Source organism: Pipra filicauda, unplaced genomic scaffold, assembly GCF_003945595.2.
Source record: "Pipra filicauda isolate LSUMZ 115617 unplaced genomic scaffold, ASM394559v2 scaffold172_size1731463_pilon, whole genome shotgun sequence".
Classification (NCBI taxonomy): Eukaryota; Metazoa; Chordata; class Aves; order Passeriformes; family Pipridae; genus Pipra; species Pipra filicauda.
The window spans coordinates 983,358-1,011,230 of NW_024104240.1; the positions used below are offsets into that span (position 1 = coordinate 983,358).

Here is a 27,873-nt window from a genome sequence, read left to right on the forward strand (position 1 = left end):
AAGCAGAGACACGTACCCTCTTCTCCATCTCCAGCATGCTGGACCGGTCAGAAGTTTTCTCCTGTTTCTGCTATGGAAATTAAAAATAGAAAGTGATTAAACCCGAGAGCACTCACAGGGTGCGGCACAAAGGCTGAGACAGCCCACAGATGCTCCTGCCCAGAGAGGCAGCAAGTCTTTACAGAATCACTCACTTATTTCTGTGAAAAACAACAGTCTCTTCTATAGCACCTTCCCTCCCAAGAGCATCCTTCCAGGAGCTCCCCCCTCCTTTTCCCATCCTGGAACAAGTGTTGGTTCATCATGGGCAGTATTCAGTTCCTCCAGTCAGGACCTGGATTTTCCCTTACCTGGGCTGCTTTTTCCAACTTTGCTTTGATGTCAGCCAGCTCAAACTGGGCTTCTTGCAGCTTTGACTTCAGCTTTTGATTTTCAGACAGAGCGCTCTCGTACAACTGAAACACAAAACAAGAGCTCAATTACCCAGGTTGCTCCTGGTTAATTAACCCTGTCCTGCTGTGCTGCTCTAAGCAGACATGTGCCCTCAGCACTGAGCTGTGGGGTTGCATTTGCTCCCCCACATCAGGAGATGAGAATAAGGGCAAACAGAACCAGCCTGGATGCATTACTCGTGTTTTTGCATGAAATAAGAAAATAGCTGTTGAATTTTGTAGGGAGTTTAAACACAGCCAAGAGGCAAAGAAAAAGGATGGTTTTAGTTTAGGTAATTCTTTACTCAGAGGGTGATGAGGTTGCCCCGAGAAGCAGTGGCTGCCCCATCCTTGGAAGTGTTCAAAGCCAGGTTGGACGGGGCTTGGAGTAATCTGGGCTAGTGGAAGGTGTCCCTGCCCGTGGCAGGGGGTGGAACGAGGTGAGCTTTAAGGTCTCTTCCAACCTAAATCATTCTGTGATTCCATGAAACAGACAAAATGAAAATGAACTTTCTCTCTGTCTTCCCACAGACTCTCAAGGGCAGGTTTCTGCAGCAACAGGCAGGTTCTGTGGTGTGTGTGATGAGAGTAATACATTTAAAAAAATCCTACTTTTTTATAGTCCCTGTTACTCTCCTCCTCCGCGCGGCTGCTGAGGGCAGCGAGCCGGTTCTCCCTCCGGCTGTAGGCACTGGAGCGGCTGGAGGCACGGTCGCTGTAGGACGAGTCACTGGTGCTGGGGTTTGTAGCTGCTTCCAACCTGGAACAGGATGAAGATCCAGCACCGTGGAGCTGCTGTAACTTGGAACAGCCAGCATGGACCCAACTGGTTGGGACTGGAGGCTGTGGCAGTCCCGGCTGAGCCGGGGCTCTGGGATGGGTGGGAGCATCTCCATCTGCTGCTGGGCATCGCTGCCCAAAACCCGCAGTCACCACCCAATAACAACAGGAAAACACCCCCTGGGCACTAGCCCAGCCCCCATGGGCAGTGATTTCCCATGGATCTCTTATCTCCATACTGGGAAAAGGCTCCATTTCTAACCGGTCGCTGATGGTTTTTCATCTCTGCAGTTAAATAATTTAGGGAGCAGAGGACAGAAGCAAACTGCCCCCACAGCTGAGCTCAGGAAAGAACCCAAATGGTCAGTACCAGACCAAATGTGCACTCCCCCGTGCTTCAGGGGACAGGGTTTGGCTTCAAAGCCATACAAAAACATGCTGTCAATAAATATTACATAGGAAAAAAAATAAAGAAAAAAAAGAAAATTCTTACCTGGAAAGTCTTTCATGCTGAAGGGGAAAAAAAAAGAAAAGAAAAAGGGAATTAATAATGAGGAGAATTAAAGGTTCAGTTCAACAACTGCAGAGGTGCAAGGCAGCAGCAATTTCCCACCTCTGATACCAGCATCCAGCTCACACCAGGCTACACAGAGATTTCCCAGCACAAACTAAGAATCTCCAATCCCTGCCTGAATCTTCATCTGCCTCAGTTCCTCTGAAGCATTTCAAGATTTACTTTCTTTTGCTCACCTAAGAAATCCTGAACCTTGCTCTTCAATTCCTCATTTCCACAACTGAAATCCTTTCCTTTGAACGCAAACTTATCTACTGTTTCCCTTTTTCAATGAAGTTATTCTTCCTGCCTTTCATCCCTGCCCTGTGTGTGATGTGCGTGAGGGGGATTAACAGACACAGGGAGCTCCCAGCATGTTTGTGTTGAGCTTCAGGAAATCACAAACACTGTTTTTCTCTCCATGGGCAAGTACTCCTTGGAGTAAAGCTTCACCACGGCATGGAGAGACACAACAGCAGCTGCAGGAGGGAGGAAGAAGACTCTTAAACCAGGGGGACATGTTGGTTGAAGCCTGTGGTACATTCTTCTTTCTCTATCAACATCCAAGCCTTTGGACATTGAGGGGCTGGAGTGTCCAGAGAAGGGAATGGAGCTGGGGAAGGGGCTGGAGCACCAGGAGCAGCTGAGGGAGCTGGGGGGGCTCAGCCTGGAAAAAAGGTGGCTCAGGGGGGACCTTCTGGCTCTCTGCAACTCCTTGACAGGAGAGTGGAGCCAGGGGGGGGTCGGGCTCTGCTCCAAGGGAACAATGGACAGAACAAGAGGAAACAGCCTCAAGTTGTGGTAGGGGAGGTTTGGATTGGATACTGGGAAAAATTTCTTCATGAAGAGGGTGCTCAGGCCCTGGCACAGGCTGTCCAGGACAGCAATGGATGCCCCATCCCTGGAATTGTTCAAAAAAGATGTGATGTGGCACTTGTGTGGCAAACATGGGGAATGGTTGGGCTCGACGATCTTAGAGGGCTTTTCCAACCTTAATAATTCCATGATTCTATGAATATCCTACAGCGGCTGGTTGTGGCAAACCACTGTTTTCATACAGTTTTCTGGATCAGACAATTCTTTCCCACAATTGCAGAAATCCAGTGGTGATGGCACCGCTGTCCTGCAGGACAGCCACCTCCTCCATGAGGTTTCTCTCTATCTGACAGATATTTACTCAAATTCCAGGTGCATTCCAATTCTTTATAGTCCCTTGAACCAGAAATTGAGCCCAATATTCCTCTGCTGATTTATCAGCAGCATCATTGCTCTGACAAACCTCCCACAGGCACTTCCAGCCATTTCCCTACGTCCTTTTTAATAAAGAGTCAACACAAAGGAACCACAGAGCAGATGAGGGGTCAGGCTTTTAGTGCCCAGACATGCTGGTGCTGGAGCTTGCACTCCCAGCTACACCAGTAAATCCTGGGCTAATGCCTTGCTGGGGGGCAGACTTGCTGCCTGTCTGGCACCTCAGGGCTTGAACACTTCAGACCTCCCGCTCCAACCTGGCACTGCTGCCTCTGATCCTGGGCACGGATCTGGGAGCACATGCCATGGAGAGAGGAATTAACTCACCCCATTGTATGGAGGAGAAGGGCGGGGACAAGTGACCCGGCCAAATCTCCACTCAAAGCCAGAGGAGCAGGGGGACAAGTCCCTGTCACTGCCTGCCAGGATATGGGGACCAGCTACCTATTACTTGTACCTGGTTACTAAGTTTTCAATCCATTCCATACTAAATGTAACCCTCATCTTGCATCTGATTCAAGACAGGAGTGTCCCCAGGGAACTGCAGTGCCTGGGCTCTGCAGCACAGCCTCTGACACTCGACGCAGGAGCTGCCCAGGGCCAAAGAGATTAACTGAAGGGACCCGGCACGAGTGAAACCTTGTGGATGGGCAACACACTCAGCAAAGCTCCTGTGTGCAAAGCTCAAAAGGACAAGCAAGCCCTGCTATGAATCAACACGTTCTCCCTTGAGCTGTGCCCGCAGGGCCACCCTCAGCCGGGCTCTTGGGTGGGTACAGTGCCAGCCCCACCCTGCAGACACTGTCACTAAAACCCAGCCCAGGATTATTTTATTTGCTCTGACCCTCTCTCTTCTTTGCATCTTACAGGTGAAAAACCTCCCAAGGAAGACAGCAGATGACCTTCCACCATGTCTAAGCTGCACTGCACCTCCACAAGCCATGTCAGATTCTGTCTGGGAAGCATCTCATGGGACTCAACGCCTGGCAGCTGCCTCATGTCGTGACAGGGACATGGGAGTGCTTGTCCCAACACTCATGGCTTGGGCCACGCTCTGTACGAAGCTCAGAGGCAGCAAGTTGGGTCATAGTTTCTGTACAGCTGGTCTCTGGCACGGGGCTGTCGTTACAAAGACAGACCATAAATCCAACCACACCCTGGGCTCATCCCACAGCGTGGGCAGCAGGAGAGGGGGGGATTCTGCCCCTCTGCCCTGCTGAGGTGAGACCCCACCTGCAGAGCTGCCTCCAGCTCTGGGATCCCAATAAAAGAAGGATGTGGAGCTGTTGGAGACAGTCCAGAGATACTCTGAGAGTGGAAACCCCTCTGCTCTGGAGCCAGGCTGGGAGAGCTGAGGGTGTACTGGCCACGGAAGAGAAGGCTTCAGGGAGACCTTAGAGCCCCTTCCAGTGCTTAAAGGGACTCCAGGAGAGTTGGAGAAGGACTTTGGACAAGGGATGGAGTGACAGGACAAGGGGGAATGGTTTCCCACTGGCAGAGGGCAGGGTTAGATGGGATATTGGGAAGGAATTCTTCCCTGTGAGGGTGGTGAGGCCCTGGCACAGGTTGCCCAGAGAAGCTGTGGCTGCCCCATCCCTGGAAGTGTCCAAGGCCAGGTTGGATGTGGCTTGGAGCAATCTGGGACAGTGGAACTCCATGGTAGGGGAATAGAATGAGATGAACTTTAAGGTCTCTTCCAACCCAAACCAGTCTGGGTTATACGAAAGATTTCCTGTTTTCAGCCATGCACACGCTGATCTTACCATGGTGCTTTATTAGCTGAGCTTTCAACATTTGCTTCTTAAACCCCTCAGCAGCCTGACAGCTCCTTTTGAATTCTGGCCCAACGACCCAACCTTCCCCGAAGACTGGGAGAAGGGAATTAGGCAGTGATTAACAAGCCTCTTGTTGAAAGTTATTTGTGCACTTTATGCTAATCCCCTTCAATGGTGACTTTTGTTAGGATGACAAATGGCTGGGTAAGTAATCCACTCCATAGCAAGCCTGAATTTATTTCAACAAACACACCTGCCAATGGATTTGAACAGTGCTGGAAATCCCCACGTGGCCCAAGGCCACGTGGAAACCGGGCACTGAACCCGAGCAGGTCCCCTCACCATTCTGGGCACTTGCAGCACAAGGAAAAACCACTTTTATTCCGTTTTTTCCTCCAAAGAAACTAAAATTTCCATAGGCAGGGGAGAGCAGGGGTGGGATTCTGCAAAGGAATCAAGAAAGGAATCACTTTAAACATATACAGCAAAAAGGGGACAAACCCAGGATTACTGTATTTACAACCTTCCTGTGATGGTTACTGAGACAGACTTGTTCAGACTGGGACTGTCTCTACATGTCTAAAGGGAAGCAAAGTGCCAGATGAGACGGGAGGACCCACATCATTCCTGTGCTGCTTCCAGCATTGAGCAGAGCCACCCTGCAGTGACCTGGAAACATGGAATCACAGCATCACTCAGGTTGGAAAAGCCCTCTTGGATCACTGAGTCCAACCCTGTTCCCAGGTGTCACATCCACTTGCTTTCTGAACACATCCAGGGATGGTGACTCCACCACTGCCCCAGGCAGTCTGTGCCAGGGCCTGACCATCCTTTCAGGGAAGAAATTTTCCAAAATATCCAATCTAAACCTCCTCTGGTGCAACTTGATGCCATTTCCTCTTGTCCTGTCCCTTGTTCCCTGGGAGCAGAGCATCCCCACCTGGCTCCCCCCTCCTGTCAGGGAGTTGCAGAGAGTGAGAAGGTCCCCCCTGAGCCTCCTTTCCTCCAGGCTGAGGCCCCCCAGCTGCTCCTGGTGCTCCAGCTCCTTCCCCAGCTCTGTTCCCTTCTCTGGACATGCTCCAGCACCTGCAGTCACACTGGGGCTGCTCCAAACAAAACCTGGGTGTTCCTTAGTGCTCAGGGATTTCTCTCCCTGTGACTTTATCTCCCTTTAAGCTCATCTCTGCCAACAAACGACTCCAGTGTCTTCCAGAAACAGCAAGGAACGGCGGGAATCGACGCGATGGCAGCCGTTGGGGAAGCTGGTGTCCATCGCTCACCTTTCAGCTTTTGGGCCTCTCTCCATGTTATTTCAGTTAAAAGTGGCATTTTTGAGAAAAAGATGATTAAGTTTGAGAGACTGAGGTGTGGAAGGCAGAGCCTGAGGGGATGTGACAGCAGCTGTTGGCGTGCCCCTACCATAATGGAAGCTGCAGAAGAGTTTTCATCAGCAGATTCTCCTTCCACTTGCTGCTGCCTTCAGGGAAGGAGGTACGATTTATTTATTTTGTTTTAAATTGGTTTCTGGATCAAGATTTTTCTGGGTTTTGCAAAAATGCCAGTGTTTGTGCTGGTATTTCAAAGAGCAGCTTATTCAGGTGGTTTGGAGGCTTTTTAAAATAATGATGGAGGAGAAGAAAAAATGCTGAATGAAAAATACAGGTTCCATTCTGCATCTTCTAAAAAAGGTCCCAACTAAAAGAGGTGATGTGGAAAGCAGCAGTTCTCAGCACAAAGAGAGGCTCTGAAGCAAGAGGAAATGAGTTAAACAAAATGACAACTAAAATCTCCTACTCCTGAGGGTGGCAGGAGGAGTCCAAGAGGAAAAGTGTGAGCCCTACGTGCAAAAAACTACAAGTCAGCATGTGCCCAGGTGGGCAAGAAGGCCAGTGACACCTGGCTTGTACCATCACTGGTGTGGCAGCACAACCAGGGCAGTGCCCCATGCTGGGCACTGCTGAGGACCCACCTCAAATCCTGGGGTCAGTTCTGGGCCCCTCATGACAAGAAAGACATTGAGGGGCTGGAGCGTGTCCAAAGAAGGGAAGGGGGCTGGGGAAGGAGCTGGAGCACCAGGAGTGGCTGAGGGAGCTGGGGGGGCTCAGCCTGGAGAAAAGGAGGCTCAGGGGGGATCTTCTTGCTCTCTGCAACTCTCTGACAGGAGGGGGGAGCTGGGGGGGGGTCGGGCTCTGCTCCCAGGGAACAAGGGATGGGACAAGAGGAAATGGCCTCAAGTTGCACCAGGGGAGGTTTAGGTTGGATATTAGGGAAAATTTCTTTTCTGAAAGGGTGGTCAGGCACAGGCCTGACCTACACCTACACCAGGGCAGTGGTGGAGTCACCATCCCTGGAATTGCTCAAAAAAAACGTGGACATGGCATCTGGGGACATGGTTTAGTGGTGAACACAGTGGTGGTGAGACAACAGTTGGACTCGATGATCTTAGAGGGCTTTTCCAACGTCAATGATTCTGTGATTCCATGATTCTCTGAAACACTGACGGGGTGCTTAACTGAGACATCCCTGCCATTTGCTCAGAGAGACACAAATCTGCAGAGGCCACAGGGATGTCACACTGGAGACATATTTTGAGCACCAAACAGCTTCTTTCCTGCTCAGTTCTGCCCTGTGTTTGGCCATAGAACCCTTGGAAACCCTCACCACGTGCTTCCAACCACTGTCAGCACAGCCACTACCACTCCTCCCTGCACTGCCCCATCCTAAAACATCCATGAAATATTCATCCAAACTCTGGCAGCGTTGGCTCCCTGTGGAATTGATGAAGGAGGTTGTGTTTGCTTGGACGTGCTATCCCAGAGCTAGAAATTCTGAGATCAGTGAGAAGGCAAAGGATAAAACTCTCCTCCTTCATTGCTGGGAAGAGAAGTTGGGGCTGAACAGAGGGAATGAAGAGCTGAGGCACCACATGTGCACTTGACCAAGCTGGTGCAAGAAAGGGCTCTTCCTTCGTGATTTTTTCTTGTCAAGGTTAAAAAGGGGATGCTGAGTAACTGCTGTATCCACTGCAGTCATCATCAAATCATCATCAACAAATACCTTGGGTTTTCTTTCTTCCCCTGGCAAATTTGGAGCAGCACTGTCAGTTTTGCCCAGACTCCTTCATTTCCCTTGAGATCAAAATTCGACTAGAAACATTAAGAGCCAGGGAAGCGTCGGGTTGTGAAATTATCCTTCCACAATCTAAACAGGGTCAGAGCGCTGCAGGGTTTGGGGTGGGGGGGGAGGACCCCAGGGAACACACAGTGCTGGAGGTGGATGTCCTGATTCAGAAACCAGCGTGGCAGCTGGCACTGAGCCCCCGGCACTCCTGCCGAGACACCCAAGGGGATGACTTTTAAAGGAAGACTAAAAAGCACAGAGCACTTGCAGGCAGGCTCACAAGCTTCTGATAATCCTTGGCTCTTAGAGCTCTCACTGGAGAGATTCCACCACCTTCCCTCCCATCCATCTCCTGGTGGGCAGCAGGTTTAGGCAGCGCTGGGGTGGTGGGGAACATCGAAGGGGTGCCCCTCATTTTGCCAGCTCACAAATGATTCAACCCAGGTGGGCTGGCAGAACATCTGGGTCTGAGATGGAACCCAAGAAAAAGGGCAAAGAGCACCACAGAATAATGGAATCACAGCATGGTTTGGGTTGGAAGAGACCTTAAAGCTCATCTCGTTCCACCCCCTGCCACGGGCAGGGACACCTTCCAGGTGCTCCAAGCCCCATCCAACCTGGCCTTGAACACTTCCAGGAATTCTCAGGGTGCTGACATAGGTCAGTCCCAGGGAAAAGGCACAGCTGGGCACTGGCCACGCCTCCACTTGCCTGAAGCACCAGGATGCTGCCCAGTGCCAGAAAAGCCATCCGGGACTGATTTTAAAAATGTGCTCGGATTGTGGAGGGCAGGAGCCTTCCCTAAGAAACTCAGAAACTTTTGCAGCTGTTTGGGAGCTCAGTGAAGGATAATTAAAACCAAATTCCTCCTGGAAGGTTTCGATAAAATGCAGCCCTGAACTGCAGTGCCAAAAGTGGGATCGGCCACTGCTCCTGCCAATGCAGAAACTGCCCTAATTGCTTCCAATTGCATTCTACGTCTGAGACTGGAGCCAGTGAAGGCACAAGCCCCCACTATTTACATTTTTAAAGAAAATATTTAAAAACGAGAAAAAATTAGATGCTTTGGGAACATTTTTGGCTTCTTTATCTCCAACTGGCCAACCTCAGGACAGTGTGCACTATTTTAAGGGAGTTGTTGCGGAATTAATTCTGGTGTGTTTTGCCTCAGAGACCCTCATCAATGCCTACAATTAATTAACCACCATGTAATGATATCCTGGGGCACAGCTCCAACCCTGCCCTCCCTTAAGCATGAGGGGAAGTTTTAGGAACCCCTCAAATTTTATTCTTGTGCTGGCAAATATCCTCCTGGTGAGTTCTGTTTATTTTAGAAATTAGATGTAAAATAAAGCCAGCTGGTTTGAGGTTCCTTCCCTCTATATGCAAAGTTACGTAGCTCCTACACCTCCACAAGCTCCAGTGCTGGGCCTGGCTGATGCACAGTGAGCCTGAAAGGACAACCTTCCTGAGCTGGAAGGGACCCACAAGGATCAAGTCCAACTCCTGGCCCTTCACAGACACCCCAAAAAGCCCACCATGTTCCTGAGAGCATTGTCCAAACACCCCTTGAGCTCCTTGGCAGGTTTGGGGGTGTGACCACTGCCCTGGGGAGCCTGTTCAGTGCCCAACCACCCTCTGGGAGAAGAACCTTTTCCTGATATCCAGCCTAACCCTCCCCTGACACAGCTCCAGCTGTTCCCTCAGGTCCTGTCACTGCTCACACAGAGCAGAGATCGGTGCTGTCCCCCTGCTGCCCCTCCTGAGGAAGCTGCAGATCCTGAGGAGGTTTGACCTCAGGCTCCTCCAGGCTGAACAGACCAAGTGACCTCCTCGTATGGCCCCTCTAGACCCTTCCCCATCCCTGTGTCCCTCCTTTGGACACTCTCCAGTAGCTCCAGATCCATCTTACATTGAGGTCCCCAAAACTGCCCCCAGGACTCAAGGTGAGGCTGTACCAGCACAGAGCAGAGCACTGCTGAGGGCAGGAATCCTCATGGAGCTGGCACAGCCAGAGCCAAGCTGGGAGGAGGAAAAGACAGGAGAAAGGCTGTCTGGGACACCTTGGACCATCCCCAGTGGGTACAACTCAGGCCGGCGTTCCTCTCCAGCCGCATTTGTCGTAACAGTCAGGGATGGCTGGGGTCAAGTTTGGTTTTCTTGTGGGTGCAGAATAATTTGAAGGTCTGGCTGAACTCTGCTTTTGAGAACTATTTTGAGGTTGTTGCCTCCCTCAGAAAGCTGCTCCTCCGACCTGAGAGCTGTGGTTTGTGCAGCATCCCCTCAGCTCCACTGTGATGGATGTGATGAATGTGCTGCTTCCAGCTCAAGGTTGCAATTGTGCAAATGCAAGGATTCCAAAATCCTGTAGATACGATTAATAATCCAGTCCAGCCAAACCACCTCCATGTAACCTCCAACTCCCCAAAGCCTGATGCAAAACATGTTTTCTTGAACTATAAATCAATAAGCTTTGCTCAAGAAAAACTGCTGTTACTGAAGCATAACATTAAAAGCTTCTCCAAAATGGAACAGTGGTTCTGGCAGCTGCTGCCACAGATCCCATAGTTTTCAGTACGAATAGCACTGATTTATTCAGAAACAAACATCCAGGGCTCTGAGGGTCACACTTACTGCCCTCCCAAACACGCTGAGTTGGATGCTGGTCTGTGCCATTTGTGCCACAGCCAGCCTGTGCCTTGGTGCCCCAAACCCCTCCCGCGGCCCACAGGCTTTCCAGCAGCTGCAGTTTATTCCCACTGTCCCCTGGGGATGAAACTTGCCACGTAAAACTTCAGGCTGGATCGGATTTTAATTTAGGAAAGGCCACAATGCTGAAACCCAGGGTTTGTTGCTCTTATTTTTTTTTTCCTTCTTTTCTAAGGGATCAAATTTTGTTGGTGAGAAATTTAATTTTGCAAAGCAACGTGATCTTAGACAAAACTCTCCAGACACAAGGACATAAAAACTGAATGGCCAACTGACACGAGAGGAGGAGATTTCTGCTCCTAAATTTCTTCCAGATGAGAATGCCACATGTCTGCAGGAATCCCCTCTCTGCCCTGCAAACACTCTGGTGGGATGTTCTCAGGTGTTTCATCAGGGATTTAAATACCTGTCACCAGCCAGGGTTCAACAGCCAACTTGGCCACTTTCTGGCGTGATGTCCACTCCAAAACCCCGAAACACTTCCTGATCCAGCAGCCACACACATCCCACAACAGCACTATGGGCACAGGCAGAGTGATTGGAATAATGGAATCACAGAACTGCTAAGGTTGGAAAAGCCCCCTCAAGTCCAACTGTTCCCCCAGCACAGCCAAGGCTGCCACTAACCCATGTCCCCAAGTGCCACATCCACATGGCTTTTAACTCTCTCCAGGGATGGCAACTCCACCACTGCCCTGGGCAGCCTCTGCCTGACCACCCTTTCCATGCAGAAATTTTCCCTAATATCCAACCTAAACCCACCCTGGTGCAACTTGAGGATGTTTCCTCTCATCTTGCTGTTTCATACCTGGGAGAAGAGCCCGACCCCTACTCAGCAGTCCTGGGTTAATAGTGGACTGGGCTCTTGTGTGTCCTCTAGCCCTGTTTTTGATGGGTTTGTGGTCATTTTATGATAAACAAACTCTGATGGGCTCCTGCCAGGGAAGCAGACACTGGTTTCCAGCTCAGCAGGATGAAGTGGTTTGCTGCCCACAGAGGTTCCACCCACTCTCCCCATCACTTCTGTGGCTGCTCATTCCCATCCCGCAGCACCTCCCCGTCTCTGTGTCCCTGGTTTTGTGGCTGTACCATGAGCTGACCCAAATTAAAGGTATCTTCTTTCTCCTCCTCCCTTCACCCCCTTTACAGCCCTGACTGACTCCCTGGTCTGGGGCAACCTCAAGTTGCTCCCTGACCTTCTGACCCCCCTGCCCTGCAGGGGTTTCAAGGCTGATCTGTCCTAAGGGATTGCCCTCCGGCTGCTTAACCAGCTTCTCCAAAGACACCACCGCTGACCGGGCAGCTGAGGGTCAGAGAGGCATTTTAAATGAGGCTGTAGCATTACATCAGGTCCTTTCCAAATCATCCACGACCATTCAGGGCCTTAAGTAGTTAACAGACTCCCTGCTCCACCTTTGGCTTGGATCAATTCTGCTGCTTGGGAGCGAGGAGAGCTGAAGGAAGTTCAGCCGCAGGGACAGAAGACGCTCACCCCACGGGTCACAGCACGTGCTCTGACCCATCTTGTTTATACATCCAAATGCAGGAGCATCGTCTGGCTACTGAGTCACATCAGGGAACATCTCACGGGTGGTGCCCTGAGAACGACCAGAAGTTCCCGATGTACTTCCAGATATGGACATTTACAGTGGTAGACTCAAAAAAACCCCAAGAACAAACAGAATGCAGAAGGATTTCATCCTGATACTCATCCGAGAACGTGATGCTTGAGGAACAACCAGGGATAAACAAAGCAGGATGCTGGAGAACTTAGACTAAGGTTAATTGCCTTAAAGTTCAAGTTTTAGTATCCCATGTTTTTTGTGGGCTGCTGGGAGAGGAGGGAATCATTTTCACAAACTGTGTAACTAGTCAGCAATCCAGAAATTAGACAGAAAGTGTCATGAGACAATTTATTTGACTCCGTTTCAATTTATACAGCATCATTTTTATCACAACCAGACAAGTCCAAGCCACTAAATGGAAACCCAGGAAGATAAAGTTTCCTGGAGAAATATTTTCATAACACTTTCTATTCTCTAATGCACTTGCAGCAGAATTAAATGATTCACAGAGGAAAACTCCATGTGAGAACAAACCTGTGATCAGGAATATCTGAAACAGGATGGAACCTGTTGCAAAAATACCACGGAGCAAAAGGTGACTGTCTGGCACATATACATTCCAAACTCTAGGAAGGCCATAATCCAACCAGGCGTTTCTAGAGACCTCTCAGCACTCCAGGAGTTCGACTTTTTACATGGGCAAGAGACAGGAAAAGCGGGGGGACAATTTTAAGCTAAAAGAGGAGAAATTTAGATTGAATGTTGGGAACAAACCCTCTCCTGTGAGTGTGGCGAGGCCCTGGCACAGGTTGCCCAGAGAAGCTGTGACTGCCCCATCCCTGGAAGTGTCCAAGGCCAGGTTGGACGGGGCTTGGAGCAACCTGGACTAGTGGAAGGTGTCCCTGCCCAGGGCAGGGGGTGGAACGAGATGAACTTTAAGGTCCTTTTTCCAACCCAAACCATTCTGGGCTTCTCTATGATCACTTATTCATTAATACTCAGCCCTTTTTTCATTATTTGTGTGCTGAGCACTTGCAGCTCAGCCCCTCACGTTTTTGCACATTAGCTTTTCTTTTTCCTTCAAGATTTGCTTTGTATTCTACACATACATGTTCACAGCACCGTGCCCAGACTGGGTGCATTTGCTGCCATGGTAATCACTGCTCCGAGCACTGCGGGCTCCATGTGGAGGCTCATTAACAGAGACAGCGATTTGGGAACTGCTGCTTTTTCCACTCAAGCACTACTATCAAGTGACTCAGTGAAAACACACGGCCCATAAAAGGTGATGCTCCTGCATCCCATATTCCACCCAGCGCGGCTCCTTCAGACACTCAGATGAGAGGCAGAATAAAATCAATCAGGGCAGACCACTGAGTACACTTAGAGCTTTATTGCTGAGCCCTTCCTGACAAAAATTCAGCTGGAAAGCTCAGGTTATAGGCACTGAGGGTGGCTTAATGAGGGAGTGACTAATACCAGAGGGAAAGAGCCTTATAGTGAAACCGTGAATATGGACAGAACAAGAAGAATTATGTAAAGCCTCTTGAGGAGCAAGTAAGAACCATCAAGTGGCTACTTGACAACCAGGCTGGGCGGAGAACGGACTGAGAGCAGCCCTGAGGGGAAGGACTTGGGGGTGTTGCTGGATGAGAAGCTCAACATGCCCCAGCTGTGTGTGCCTGGACCCAGAAACCTCCCGTGCCCTGGGCTGATCCCACAGCAGGGGAGGGGGGAATTCTGCCCCTCTGCCCCGCTGAGGTGAGACCCCCCCTGCAGAGCTGCCTCCAGCTCTGGGGTCCCAACATCAGAAGGATGTGGAGCTGCTGGAGACAGTCCAGAGGAGGCCACGGAGGTGCTCCAAGGGCTGGAGCCCCTCTGCTCTGGAGCCAGGCTGGGAGAGCTGGGGGTGCTCACCTGGAGAAGAGAAGGCTCCAGAGAGACCTCAGAGTCCCTTCCAGTGCCTAAAGGGGCTCCAAGAGAGCTGAAGAGGGACTTGGACAAGGGATGGAGAGACAGGACAAGGGATTCCCACTGCCAGAGGGCAGGGTTAGATGGGATATTGGGAAGAAATTCTTCCCTGTGAGAGTGGGGAGGCCCTGGCACAGGTTGCCCAGAGAAGCTGTGGCTGCCCCATCCCTGGAAGTGTCCAAGGCCAGGTTGGACAGGGCTTGGAGCAACCTGGGCTAGTGGAAGGTGTCCCTGCCCGTGGCAGGGGGTGGGACTGGATGAGCTTTAAGGTTCCTTCCAATCCAAACCAGTCTGGGATTCTAAGCTGGGCAGCCACACAAATACAGCTGCTACTGAACCAGTAGCCACCACACACCAACAAAGGGTTTAAGCTTTGATGCTCTCTTTTACAGCAAACAATATTGGATGACAAATCAAGAAGGAGTAGTTTATAAAAGAAGGGAAGGTATAGTGTCAAAGAGTTGGGAAACAACTGAAAAGCTGCAACTGCAGTCTGTGCTGAAAGTTGGGAATGTGCATTCTCCTTAGGTTTTCCCATCTGACTGATTATCCTATAGAGAAGCACAAGGGTTATAAAGTACCAGAATAAACAGATGGATGAGAGTAAACTCAAACTATGGGGTATTTCCTATGCAAAAAATAACTGACCCAGCACGAATAAGAATAATAAAAAAAAATTCAGTTCTTGCCTTCCAATCCTGTCATTTATTTGCTTAATTGCTCACCACAGGTTTCATACCATCAGCTGCCTATTGCACCCTTGGAACTGACTATGGGAAGAATACTTTTTTGAGGAAGAGAAACCTCAAGCTAAAGCAGCATGGGGCAAAATGTAATGAAAAGGTCCCCACTGCCAAAAACCTGAAGCTTGTGCCAAATAATGGGACGATATGAATTGGTTTCAAAGGGGTTTGACTTTCCTCTTCTGAGCAACATCCTCATTAAAGCAACATTTACCCTAGGGCATTCAACAGGATTTGCTGGGCTGTTTCTGTATGGTGACTACAATTCTGGGCTGTTCTGCTGTGACACAAGGAGTTAGGTATTTTACCTCGTGAAGGTTCCAGGGCAATGGGACAGTTCTGGCCTGGCACAGAGTCGGGGTCACACACCAACACCCTGCTCTCACCACAGTCTCCTGTGCAGGGATATTCCTTCTCTTATGATTTGTATGAGTTCACTGCAAAGTGCTCCCCCTCCTCAGTGATGCATTTGGGGAGATTCCACCAATTAAAGGTGGAAAAACCCCAGGCAGTATTATCCTAACTCCTAAGCAGGAGCATTCCAAGCAGCAGTGCAAGTGTAGAGGGAATGCCATAGGAAACTGCTTGGTAAATGACATTTAATGCAGCTGTTTGGCACCAACACCTCGATAAATCAAACCTCCTTTGTTCTGTCTGGTTCTCCAAGAGATTTTTCCCCTGTCTGCACCATGTGTGAGGCTCCTGCCTGCTCATGTGTTCTCGCACCCCTGCTCAGCTGGGAACATTTAGAGCCCACAGCTCTCTGCTGGTATCAATCTTGACTGAATGGAAAGATAAAAGATTCCAAGATACCACATTCCTTCTCATTTTATAAAGGCTGGTGGGTCCCTGCAGCACAGACCTGTCACTGTGGGCATGGGGGAGTGAGTGGGGGAGAATAAACACGTGGGACAAACCCATAGAAAACCACACACTTATTGCTCTTGCTCTTGGCAAAATTATGTTGTCTTGGAGAAAGAGTTAACATAGATCCCTGTTTTAGCCTGAAGTCAATCCTTCCCTAATTAGCCTTTTAAGGCATGGGCTATTTCCATAACCCAGATAGCACCAGGGCCGTTTCCTACACCGACTCTGAGTCAATGCTGCTGCAGTTCCCACCTGGTTTCTCCCCGTGGATGCTCTGGAGTCACAGCTGGCATTGCCATTACCACTGCAAGAATCACAAAGATTTCTGTGCTCATGTGCTGGCTTTCATCAAAACCCCACTGCCACAAGAAGCTCTACTCCATGCACTCCCACTCCCACCTGGACCTTTTTGTACCCACCTGAGAGCTGCCACCACCTTCTCCAACACCCACGAACCCCCAGGAGCCTGGGATCCCACCATGGCTGTGCACAGAGAAACCAGCACCTCCCGTCAGTCTGCTCTGGACACATGGCAGTCACAGCTCCTGGGAGATGTTTGTCACCCCTTCACATGCCCAGATGCATAAGGGGGGGGGGGGAATGAGTTAGTCTGTGTTCACTGAACATGACTGATCTTAAAAACTTGTGTTTTGAAAAAAATTAAACCATTTTCAGCACACTTGGAAAGCTCTCCACCTGTCACCAGGCTGGTGATCAACACTGTGGCCGTTTAGTGAGGAATGGTAAGCACAGTGGTGGTGAGGAAAGTCCATCCAAGCACACGGGATAGTTTTAGATTATCTAAATCCCCTCAGAGACACTCCAATGGTGTGCAGGTGGAAGAAAACAGATCCTGCTCCCGCGTTACAGAAAACAGCCCAGGACAAACCAGCAGCCACAGAAGCCTCGAGGCTGAAGTTCCTGAGGTCAGGAACTGCTTTCATTAGTGCCATGGCAGTGGGTTAAAACCCTTTGTACATATTTCAGGCAATGCTTCTTCCAGACCAAGATCTGTCCCTGCCAACGGAGCAGACAATGCATATCTGATTTGAGCAAACACCAGTGCCGGGATTAATTTAATGCTCCCATCTAAAATTAGCCTGGCTGTTAAAAACTAATTCCTCCAGGCTTTGGCTCCGGCATGATAATATTTCTTGATGGCAAAGAGGCTGCCCATACAATGATACGGACCTGGAGGGTTTGGGACCACCTCTCCCATGACTCTGGAGCTATTATACTGTTAGGAAGTGTTCCCAACTTTCCACCACCTTGGGAGACAGGGACAGCAGCTCTGGTTTGTGGAGGAAAGGTAACTACCTTGACTTGCCTCCTACAGATGGCTTTATTCACTTTTTTGGTGTTGTTGAAATTACTAAAGCACTGCACAGGCCAGCTCAGCCCCAGGGGCGAAAGCTGGACACAAACCTCGTTTCACCAGCGGTATCAAAGTGTTTATGGAAAAAGTGCAGCTTAACAAGCTGGTCAAGTTCTGCCTCATTTTCACTGGGGAGGTTTTTTATCCAGCAACAGCCGACCAGGAGAGCCGTGTTCCAGGACAGGAGGAAACTACCACCCCAGCAACTCCCTACACCACTAACACAGATAATCCCAGGGCAGGGACTCTGGCAGATGCTTAAAACCTGTTGCTGCAGAGGCACCTTCCCAAGTTTCATTTCAACCATCCTCTTTCCAAAGGAAACCACAGCCGCAGGTCTCCAAGGGTAAGACAACAAACCACCACTGCCAGGCTCCACTTGGAGCATGTGCTGAGCTGAGTAATACAGAAAGGAAAAAGCTGCTTACTCTGAGTGTCTTCGCAATCGGGGAAGGAGAGGACGGGGGAGAGTCTGACTGAGCCTTCCTGCTCCGAGTGTATTCCTTACTCCTGGTGTACAGGGACGACATGGCCTCGCGGGCTGGGTGTCTTTGAGAAGCAACACCAGTTCTTGCTCTCCTGTCGCTCTACGGCGCTGGGCAGGTCCTTCTTCCAAGGTCAGAACAAACTAATTAAACTATTCACAGCTCTGGTAATTAAACCCTGCTGTTTAGGGTGTATAATTTTAGGCATTAATCTGCTGCAGGGAGAGCTGAGGCTCCACAATGTTTCTCATCCGAGCAGAAGAAGAGAAGGTGTCAAGGACTCGCTGTGCTCCGGTGCCAGGTGCTACTCCGTGCCAGCCTCACCGCCCGGACCCCGTCCCAACTTCTCCACAAAAGGACATTTCCCCTTGTCCAGAGCGTGCCACAGCACCAGGGGGATCTATCTCCCCCCAGAACTGCAGGAGGCAAAAACTCCCGGCTCAAGAAGAGAGCTGGAAAAGCGGCTGGGTTTCTCTAGACATGAAACTTCTGCCAAAAAAAAAAAAGGCAAAAAAAGGGAAAGGCAAAGCAAAGCCTGATTTACTCCCGAGTGCGGCCGCGAGCTCTGCCCTCGCTGCGCAGAGCTGCACGCTCTGAGTGAAACACAAAAGCATAAATCAGGAACAAACGCTGGTTTGGAAAGGGGCAGTCCAGCTGAAGTTGGGTTTTGTTCCATCCTCCACCTCCTCCTCCTCCTCCCGGCGCCGTTACCCGCGCACAGGCTTCTCCGTCCCTCCCGCCGCTGCCTTCTGACATTCCAGCTCCTGACTCGCTCCGCGAGGAATGCTGGAGGGCAGCCAGAAGCAGCGATTCACTTTCAGCTTGGGATTTGGGCTGCCAAATTGGGTTTGGGATTGGGTTTGGGATTTGGGCAGGGAAAAAAAAAGAAAAAAGGGAGATGGGGAGAAAAGAGAATCCCTCCCAAGCTCCCAAGGCCTGTTGGGCTGCAAGTGGGATGTCGAGGTGAAAGTGACCTTTGCAAAGCCTGAATTCCAGGAGGCTGCGACAAAGGGAGATGATTTAAAGTCCAAGGAGCAGCTCATGCCATGAAAGGGAGGACACACTCTGGCAGCACAACAGGATTTTTGTTGTTTGCTCACAAGCCTGTTTGAGCTGTGACAGGGCGTCACAGAGCTTGTGTAATGTACACTGGTTCAAGGGAGTGTTCGGGATCAAGGAGGAGGGAGAGGAGCTTGGAGGAAAGGACAGAGGGTGTGGAGAGCACGTACCTCTCCCAAACTCTCAGCTCTCTGCCAAGCTCTGCTGCTGCACAAGCTCGCTGGAAAGTGGCAGGACTGCTCTATTCAAAGGCAAGTGCGTGTCCCTCATGTCCCACTGAAATAAGCCCATGGGATGTTCATTTGAAAAATGCCCTCAAATCACCATGAGTGATTTAGTAGCTCACAGGATCATAAGAATCACACAAAACCACAGACTGTTTGGGGTTGGAAGAAACCTTGAGATCATTCACTCCAACAATCAGGGTCACCTGGAGCAGGTGACACAGGAATGCATCCAGCTCTTACACATGAAGTCCATCTTGGAGTCATAAGGTTGAAAATCTATGATTTTTGTTGCTGGAAAGGTATCACCCCAGTTATCTGCACTGGACCAGTTCCAGTAAGGCTCAGCTGGACTCATTCACATCCACTTGACCTGGCCACTGACTGAGTCACTGGCGGCCTGGGGTCATCCCATCCACGTCCTGATCCACCTCACAGGCTGCTTAACATCAAACAATTCCTCCCAAGGCCAGGTTGGATGGGGTTTGGAACACCCTGGTCTAGTGGAAGGTGTTCCTGCCCATGGCAGCTGGGTGGAGCAAGATGAGCTTTAAGGTCCTGTCCAACCCAAACCATTCTGCAAAGTGCAGAATAATATCTATACAAAAATATTTTAAGAGTATTACCCCACTCTCATTGCTCTGAAGTATTGTCCCTTTCTGCACCCTGCTTGGCACCCTGGTGATTTCACTGGCACATAGCTGGGGAAGGGGCTTGGAATAGCAGCTGCAGTAATTTCTCCTGCCACCTAGCACCTTCACTCTCCAGGGGCAATGCAGCACTGCTGAGCAACCAGGGAGAGCGGGAGACAGGGCTACTGGATTGTCCTGCACTAAGAAAGTCACAGTGAGATCAGGTTTCTACTTGATATTCATCATGAGGAAGGAGGGGACTTGTCATCCACCGACTGCAGCAGGGGGGGGAAAAAGGTTTGAAGAGGTCCAATTCTGCCTGGTAATACCTCTGCATTCCCGTTTAAAGGTATGGAAATGAAGTCCACGCACACAAGAAGGCAGGGACAGGCACCCAGCTGCTCCAGGAGTCTGGGGCAGGACCTTGATCTTTCCAGCCTCCATCTGTTGCTCTCATCACCCACCTCTCCCCACGTGTGGAGCCCAACTCTGCTGTACAAGGCAATTCAGACATTTTAAATGCATATTTATAGACCCTGCACACAGGCATGATCCTTTCACACCAGTTCTCAGTTTCTGGGGTTTCAAAACAGTGTAAGTGAAACTGGGCAAACCCGTGTGGCCAGCACTGCACTGGGGTGTCCTGGTCCCAGCTCCCAGGCTGCCAGAGCCCAGCTTAGTCACCAAGGTGGAGTTACACAGTGCAGAATTGCAGGGCTTGGCTTCCCCTCCCATCCAGTCCCAAACAATCTGTTGTCACATCCCTCCACGGTCATGCTTCTGCTGAGGAGTGGCCAGAAAGCTCCAAAATCAACATTTTGGTACAGAACTCACAGCCCAAAACCAAAACACAGCCTGAGCTATTCCCTACTAATTAAAAGTTAATTAGTCATCCAGTGCAGATCTCTCACAGATTGAGTGGACAGTAACTCATTCTAGAGAGAAGGGAAGGTCTGATTAGCCAGGAGTCAGAAAGCAGTATGAGATGCAATATGGCAAAACACAATGGTTTTCATCATTATTCCAATTTAGGGAGTTATTCCTGCTGTTTTGTACAGTTGTCCCCTGTGCAAGATGAAACACGATGCTCCTTCGCTGCTGTTCCTCACAGCCCGAGCTTTGTCACGTTCAAGGTTGTGGTTTAGATCTGACTGTTCCTGTCTGTTCACGAGACTCCTCAGTAGGAACCAGGCTGGTACCTGCTCTAGCTGTGGTGCTGTGTACTTTGCTAAGGGATATTTATACAGCCCCCAGAAAGACATGCAAAAAAAATCACCTTCCATGAGCATTTTCACAAGCACAGCACACAAACCCCTAAGACTGCCCGGACCTTCACTTCATGCTGTGGCCTATTTCTGGGCAAAATCACCTTAGAGTTTCTCCTCATCTTGGACTATGGCAGCACAACTATACTACAGTATAATGTCTTTCCTATATTTATATGAAATAGTTTATTCCTGTAGTTAGAGCTGTGGTCTTGGCTATGATCACTCTTCAGACACCCTCACCCAGAAAGTGGTCAGGTTCTTCCTTCGGAGGGTGGTTGGGCACTGACCAGGCTCCCCAGGGCAGTGGGCACAGCACCAAGGCTGACAGAGCTCCAGGAGTGTTTGGACAATGCTCTCAGGGGCAGGGTGGGATTGTTGGGGTGTCCTGAGTGGGGCCAGGAGATGGACTCAATGGTCCTTGTGGGTTCTTTCCAACTCAGGAGATTCCATGATCTTTCCTTGTCTGTTCAGATGTCTGTCCTCTCCCTTTCTTTGGTGATGACACCTGTGTTTGTACCCCATTTTTGAAATTACTTAAGACAGGAGAACCCATAACCAAGAAAATGATGTACCAGAAATAGAATGAAGACCTAAGCTAAATATTTGAGAGGAACACACAAACACCCCTTTTATCTGTGCTGAAAATCTTCACCTACAGAACATGATGTTGGTAAAATAAATGTCAGCATCACTGCAACATTCCAACCTGCAGCAGACAAAACTGGGAAACAAAGGTGGGAAGTTGAAGCCAGAGCTGCAGTGATGCTCAGGGGTGATGTGAACCCACAGCACGTTCTCTGAGAGTGCAGAGGAGGAGAAGCCCTCTTGGGAGACCAGAATTCTAATAAAACTTGAAGAATGAGAGTAGTTGGTATTTTTGGAACAAATTATCCCAAAACTATATCTTTAATGTCCTAGCTGTCATTTTCCACACCAGGTTTAACACACTGCCTTGTACCTCACTGAATTAATTCCTATGCAGCTGACTTCTTTCATCCACAGCCAAACCCCCTCTATGTCCCAGTACAGCCACGTCCTGGAGAGCACGTTGGTGTCTCCAGCTACACAGGGCTCAGCTGGGGTAGGAGACACAAACTGGGCCCACACACAGCTCCAGGCCATTCTTCACACTGTGACCTTCCCTCAGGGCTTCCCACAGCCAGGGACCATCCCTGTTCCACCACACAACCCCGCAGACCACAAATCAGGGGGAAGGTGGCATCCAACGCTCCTCCAGGTACAACTGGGCAAGGGACCAGTCCCAAAAGGCAGCTTGGACACAGCTACCCCGATCTGGAGCGTGAGAGGATTCAGCCACATGGATGATGCCTCAGTGCTGGGGAACAGTTTGAGTTGGGACTATGACACTCAGCCTTTGAGGGTAGGGATGGGGGCTCAGCGGTGCCACAGCCCTTGCTGAGACCCTCCCCTGTGCTGGGCCAAGTAATGCAAGAACACAGAGCTGCACTGCTACATGTGAATGCCAACCCAACTGGATGAGCAGCAAGAGGATGAGGCAAGAAAGAGGCTCACGTTTTCCTTTGAACCTGTCACAGAATCACAGATTTGTTATGGTTTGAAAAGCCCTCTAAGGCCATCAAGTCCGACCGCTGAACACTTCCAGGGATGGTGACTCCACCACTGCCCTGTGCCAGGGTTTGACCACCCTTTTGGGGAAGAAATTTTCCCAGCATCCAACCTAAACCTCTCGTGGTGCAACTTGAGGCTGTCTCCTGTCATCCTGTCCCTCGTTCTCTGGGAGCAGAGCCCAGCCCCTACTGGGCTCCACTCTCCTGTCAGGGACCTGGAGAGAGTGAGAGGGTTCCCCCTGGGCCTCCTTTTCTCCAGGCTCCCCAGCCTATTGCTGAGGCCATTTTGCTCACTTTGAGAAGCAGAGAACCCCCCTAATTGCTTCCTGCAACCCCAGACACCTCAGGTACCTGGGGGTACCCCTTTCTACATAGTTCAGCTGTTTGCTATTCAGTTAAACAAATCTTCCCAACCCTCCCTTCTGGATTTCCCACCTGCACAGTTTGTCTGTTGAGTCATGTCCTGGTCCAGGAAAACACTGAAATCTGTAATTTTATGCAATACTTAAATCAACTCTAAAGCTGCATTTATTCTCATGACACTTCTCCAGAGAAACAGAGTGAAATAACCAGTGCTGTTGTTCACAAGAACCAGGCTACAAAGCCACTACGTGCCCAGAAAACAATTTTTCTGGGTATAAAGTAGTTCTGTAAAAAATTCAGAGAATTAGAGAATCCCAGATGATTTGGGTTGGAAGGGAACTTAAAGCTCATCTTGTTCCACGTCCTGCCATAGGCAGGGTTACACCTTCCACCACCACCACCACCAGGTTGCTCCAAGCCCCATCCAGTCTGGCCTTGAACACTTCCAGGGATGGGGCAGGCACAGCTTCTCTGGGCAACCTGTGCCAGAAACTCAGTTTAAACGTGAAAAACCCATTAACCATCAAACCATTGTCATGGTTTATAGAGAACAGAGTCAGGATTAGATTTCCCACTGCTCTTATGTCACTGGACTGGCCCACAAAACTGAAATCCATAGTGCCACAGTCCTGCACCTCTCTTTTGTAATTACATTTATAGTGTGGACAAAGTTTAATAAATCCTGTGATTCATTTCACCTCAGAATGTCCTATATTTGTGACTATTCCACGCCAAAATAACACGCATTCTTTGTGCATCCTAAATAGTACCAGTGCTCTGGCCCTGGCAGAGGATCCAGCCTCACACCTGTCTCCCACTACAGCTGAATTGGCCCAAGTGTTGTTATTTGCAAAGGAAAAGCCCATGATCTGTTGGGTCAGGTTGGGTCTGACACAGGAACAGTTTTGGTTACACACAAAGGGCTCCACAGCCAGAGGAAGGGTTACAGTCCCTGGTCACTACACCAGGGTACCAGTCACTGCTGCTTCTACATGGGATCCTGCAGTAAAAAGTCTCTAGAATATTACCAAAAATTTGGAAAGGAATTCACCTGGAAACAAAAGGCTGAGCTTTGTTAACCTTCCTGCTCTCACCCCTTTATTCACTGTACCCACTGCTCTCTGTGCAAAGAAATTCTGCTGGTTCTGGAGAAAATCTGCTCATTTCAGTGCATAATGAGTGAATTTGGAACTAGCAGCACCCTCACTTAACTCAGGGGATGTGACCAAAAGTGATCACAGAGCCAGAGAATCATCGTGTCATTAAGACTGGAAAAGACTTTTAAGACCATTGACCCTATTCCATAGGGTGGTGTTTGTTGTTTTTCCCCCTGACAAGGCTGTTCTGCTTTAGCTATGGAGATGCTCCCAGAGCAGGAAAAGGAATGAGCTGCAGCTCAGGGGTCAGTGGTATTTGTTGGTTGGTTGTTTTTTTGTGTTTAATTGGTCTTTTTAAACCTAGAAAATTTAGTGAGTCAGCTCCACTCTTACCCTCTGCATTGGTTATTAACAGTCAGGTTCTCATGACACTGTACGTAACCTGAGCAGGTAATTTTGGCTGAGTATGTCATTGTACAGTGAGAGAGCTAAAAACTGGCTCCAAAATACAGATTATTACCCCTGGGGCATAGTCATAAGGAGCTGAGGGGCTGCTGAATTACAGCAACAAATGTGCTGAACAGCAGCTACAGCCAAGGAACTGTGTGCATAGAACAGCCAAGGAACTGTCTTTATATGACTGGATAAACACTTAAATATATGTATGAATTTCTTTAGCAGCAACAAGACCAAGACCTATTGCATTTAAAATAAGTTGTTAAAACGTTACTCGTACTCTAGCCTACAACCTGTACTTCTGGGGATTTGATTCAGCTTATTTAATGGAACTTTGTACCTCAAGATTCAGTAATTCAAATAAATAAATAAATAAATAAATAATAATAATAGCTCCTCTACAGCAACTGTACATGATACATAAAGCCCACTGCAAATAAATGACTTTAAAATTAAAAGCAAGCTTTACAGGGTCAATTACAGCTCTGCAGGGTTTATTTAGCTCTGCAAAAGACACTCAGGGTTATGTTGGGCACAGAACACTGGAGGGCTGGAGCAAAGCAATGTCAGGCAGTGGCTGTGCTGTAATTGGGATGTGCAGGCACTGCTGCAGTTTCCCATAAATGGAATCCAAACTGAGGAGGGAACACGCTTCCATCCGCAGAGGACCAGGATTCCCGGGAGCAGATCTCCCTTGCAGATAGGAAGCAGAAGGAAAGGATCTTCCTCTCCTCCCAGACACACATGCAGCAGCTGACAGCCTATAATTGCATGTATACCATCATCCTTCCCCCACTTTTTATTCCCATCACCAAATTTTTCATAATAAGGCTCAAAGTGCCACCCCTTAGACATCCCTGGATTAGCACTGAGCAGCACACACAGATCATTTTAGTGTGGGCTGAGAATGGCACATTTTAAATATACAATTTCAGAATCCTTTGCTTTTTCCTTTCTTATAAATAGATTCAATAAAAAGCAGGGGTGAAGAGAGTTCAAAAAGCACCACTCTCAGCAGGGAAGTATCATTTTAGCAGCTGCAAGTGCCCAATTCTGCATGCAGGAGAAATGTCTTCCAGCAGTTCTGTGGAGCAGAGTTGAGTTTTTGGAAGAACAGGTAAGGTGCCTTGGACACTCAAATCCAGCATGTACAGCAGGATGGGAAACTGGAGTGTTCACCAGTCCCTCTGGGGACATCCCTAACTTCAGAGGGGGAGAAATGAATTTAAAGAGGAGGCTGCAGAGAGGGTTTCACTGTCTTGACTTCATCATCATTTAAAGATAAAGCTCAGGACAAGCCAGTAAACGAAACCAGACCTGCACTTCCAGAGCAAAGGAACAGGGAACCTAGGAGAGGGACCTGTAGGAGGTAGGACAAACCCACAGTTTGAGAGTATCAAAACCAGAAATGTTTCTGAGAGAGTGCACAGAAGTTCATGTTCCTTCTCTGAATGTGCTATTAAACTATATTTCATAGAATCATGGAATCTCCTGAGCTGGAAGGAACCCTCAAAGATCATTGAGTCCAACTCCTGGCTCTGCACAAACACAACAATCCCACCCTGTCCCTGAGAGTGTTGTCCAAACACTCCCTGAGCTGTGGCAGGGCCATGACCACTGTCCTGGGGAGCCTGTTCAGTGCCCAACCACCCTCTGGGGGAAGAACCTTTCCTGATATCCAGCCTAACCCTCCCCTGACACAGGTTGATGGCAGAGGTTACAGAAATGGATGGCAGCACTGGCAATAATCAGCAACAACAAACCAACACAGCAGCAACAGGCTCCTGTTGGAGGGGACAAATGGGGCAGTTTTGCCAAAAATAAATGTCTCAGAGACTACAGAGGTGATTCCATTCAAGGCTGTAAATGCAGCCTGGCGTGACTGTGGCACTGCCTGCTGTCCTGCCATGATCCTCCCCAGGTCTGTACACCAGCAGGACTGGTGTCTATGGAGAACTTGCTTCATGCTCACCCAAAGCCCAGCTCTGCCTTTTCACAGTGGGGCTTCTTTCCTCAACTCAGTACCATGTTCTGTTCAAAAAAAGCAGGATGATAAAATCATAGAATCATGGAATCAAGGATTGTTAAGGTTGGAAAAGACTTTTAAGACTGAGTCTAACCCTTCCCCCAGCACTGCCATATTCACCACTAAACCATATCCCCAAGCCCCACATCCACACATTTTTGGACACTTCCATGGATGGTGACTCCATCACTGCCCTGGGCAGCCTGGGCCAGGGCCTGACCAGCCTTTCTGTGAAGAAATTTTCCCAGTATCCAACCTGAACCTCCTGTGGTACAACTTGAGGCCATTTCCTCTCATCCTGTCCCTTGTTTCCTGGGAGCAGAGACTGATCCCCCCCAACTACCCCCTCCTGTCAGGGAGTTGTGGAGAGCCAGAAGGTCCCCCCTGAGCCTCCTTTTCTCCAGGCTGAGCCCCCCCAGCACCTTCAGCTGCTCCTGGTGCTCCAGACCCTTCCCCAGCTCTGTTGCCTTCTCTGGACATGCTCCAGCAAACCCAGAGTGGTGCTTTGCTCACAAGTCCACTTTGGGCATTGCTTACACCAAAAATCAAGTGATTTCACCCAGTTACAGACATTAAAGATAAAGTAGTATTGGAACATAATATTTTCCAGTGGAAGCTGCTCTGTGGTTGCACTCAGCAAGTGTTTCCTCACAGGTTCCCTCTTCCTGACCCAGGTTCTTACAAGGATGAAGCACAAACATGCCAAGTCACAGAGGAGGAACGTGGTAGCAATTTGTACAGGAATGAACAGGCCATGTCAGGAAAGCTGAGAAAGCAAACAGCAGTACAAGAACCAGATGGAAACAGCTATTTCAAGCTAAGGGACTTTCCAAAATATGACATAGAGAAATAGAAATGTCGGGGCACTCACAACAGTCATGATCAATCCTGTTCTTCATCCACATTCATCACATTCATACCCACCCCAGCCACTCCACGGCTGCAAAACCTGTCTGTCTAACTGTGCTTCAAGCCTATTTCTGGTGTTCCTTCAGCAGCAGCAGGTTGTGGTGTGGAAGGTTATGTTCACTCCCAAGGATGAAATCTAAGAGCATATATGGTAAACACCCACTCAACAACAGTGCCCAGCGTTGGGTACATGGGAGGTACCTCCTATAGAATCACAATGGTCTGGGTTGGAAGGGTCCTTAAAGCCCATCCAGTTACATTTCCCTGCCATGGGCAGGGACACCTTCCACTAGCCCAGGTTGCTCCAAGCCCCGTCCAACCTGGCCTTGAACACTTCCAGGGATGGGGCATCCACAGCTTCTCTGGGCAACCTGTGCCAGGGCCTCACACTCCCACAGGGAGGAATTTTTTCCTAATAGCTGATCTCAAGCTACCCTCTGTCAGTTTGAATCCATTCCTCTTGTCCTGTCACTACATGCTCTTGTAAAAAGTCCCTCTCCACTTCCTTGTAGGCTCCCAATACGAATAATGAAGTGCGAATTAAAGCAGAGCAGGTGGAAAATTCCTGCCAGGAAGCAATTTTGCAGTTAAGGATTCAACATCTTGACATACAAATAATGAAGCA

The 27,873-nt window shown here is 49.4% G+C and overlaps 1 protein-coding gene across 5 annotated transcripts in view; it reads right to left on the reverse strand.

The window, feature by feature from the left end:
• The window catches only part of PPP1R12B (protein phosphatase 1 regulatory subunit 12B), a 131,499-nt gene that overhangs the window by 13,974 nt on the left and 89,652 nt on the right, over positions 1-27,873 (reverse strand). For 3 of the 5 annotated variants that reach the window (XM_039379674.1, XM_039379673.1, XM_027728896.2), the window contains 4 exons: positions 1,705-1,721; positions 1,044-1,191; positions 351-455; positions 17-70 (listed from right to left, as the gene is read on the reverse strand). In XM_039379674.1, coding sequence (XP_039235608.1) covers positions 17-70; positions 351-455; positions 1,044-1,191; positions 1,705-1,721 — 324 coding nt within the window. Of the gene's footprint in view, positions 1-16; positions 71-350; positions 456-1,043; positions 1,198-1,704; positions 1,722-17,568; positions 18,031-27,873 lie in introns of those variants that run through there. The other 2 variants (XM_027728904.2, XM_039379672.1) reach the window with 2 other exon arrangements.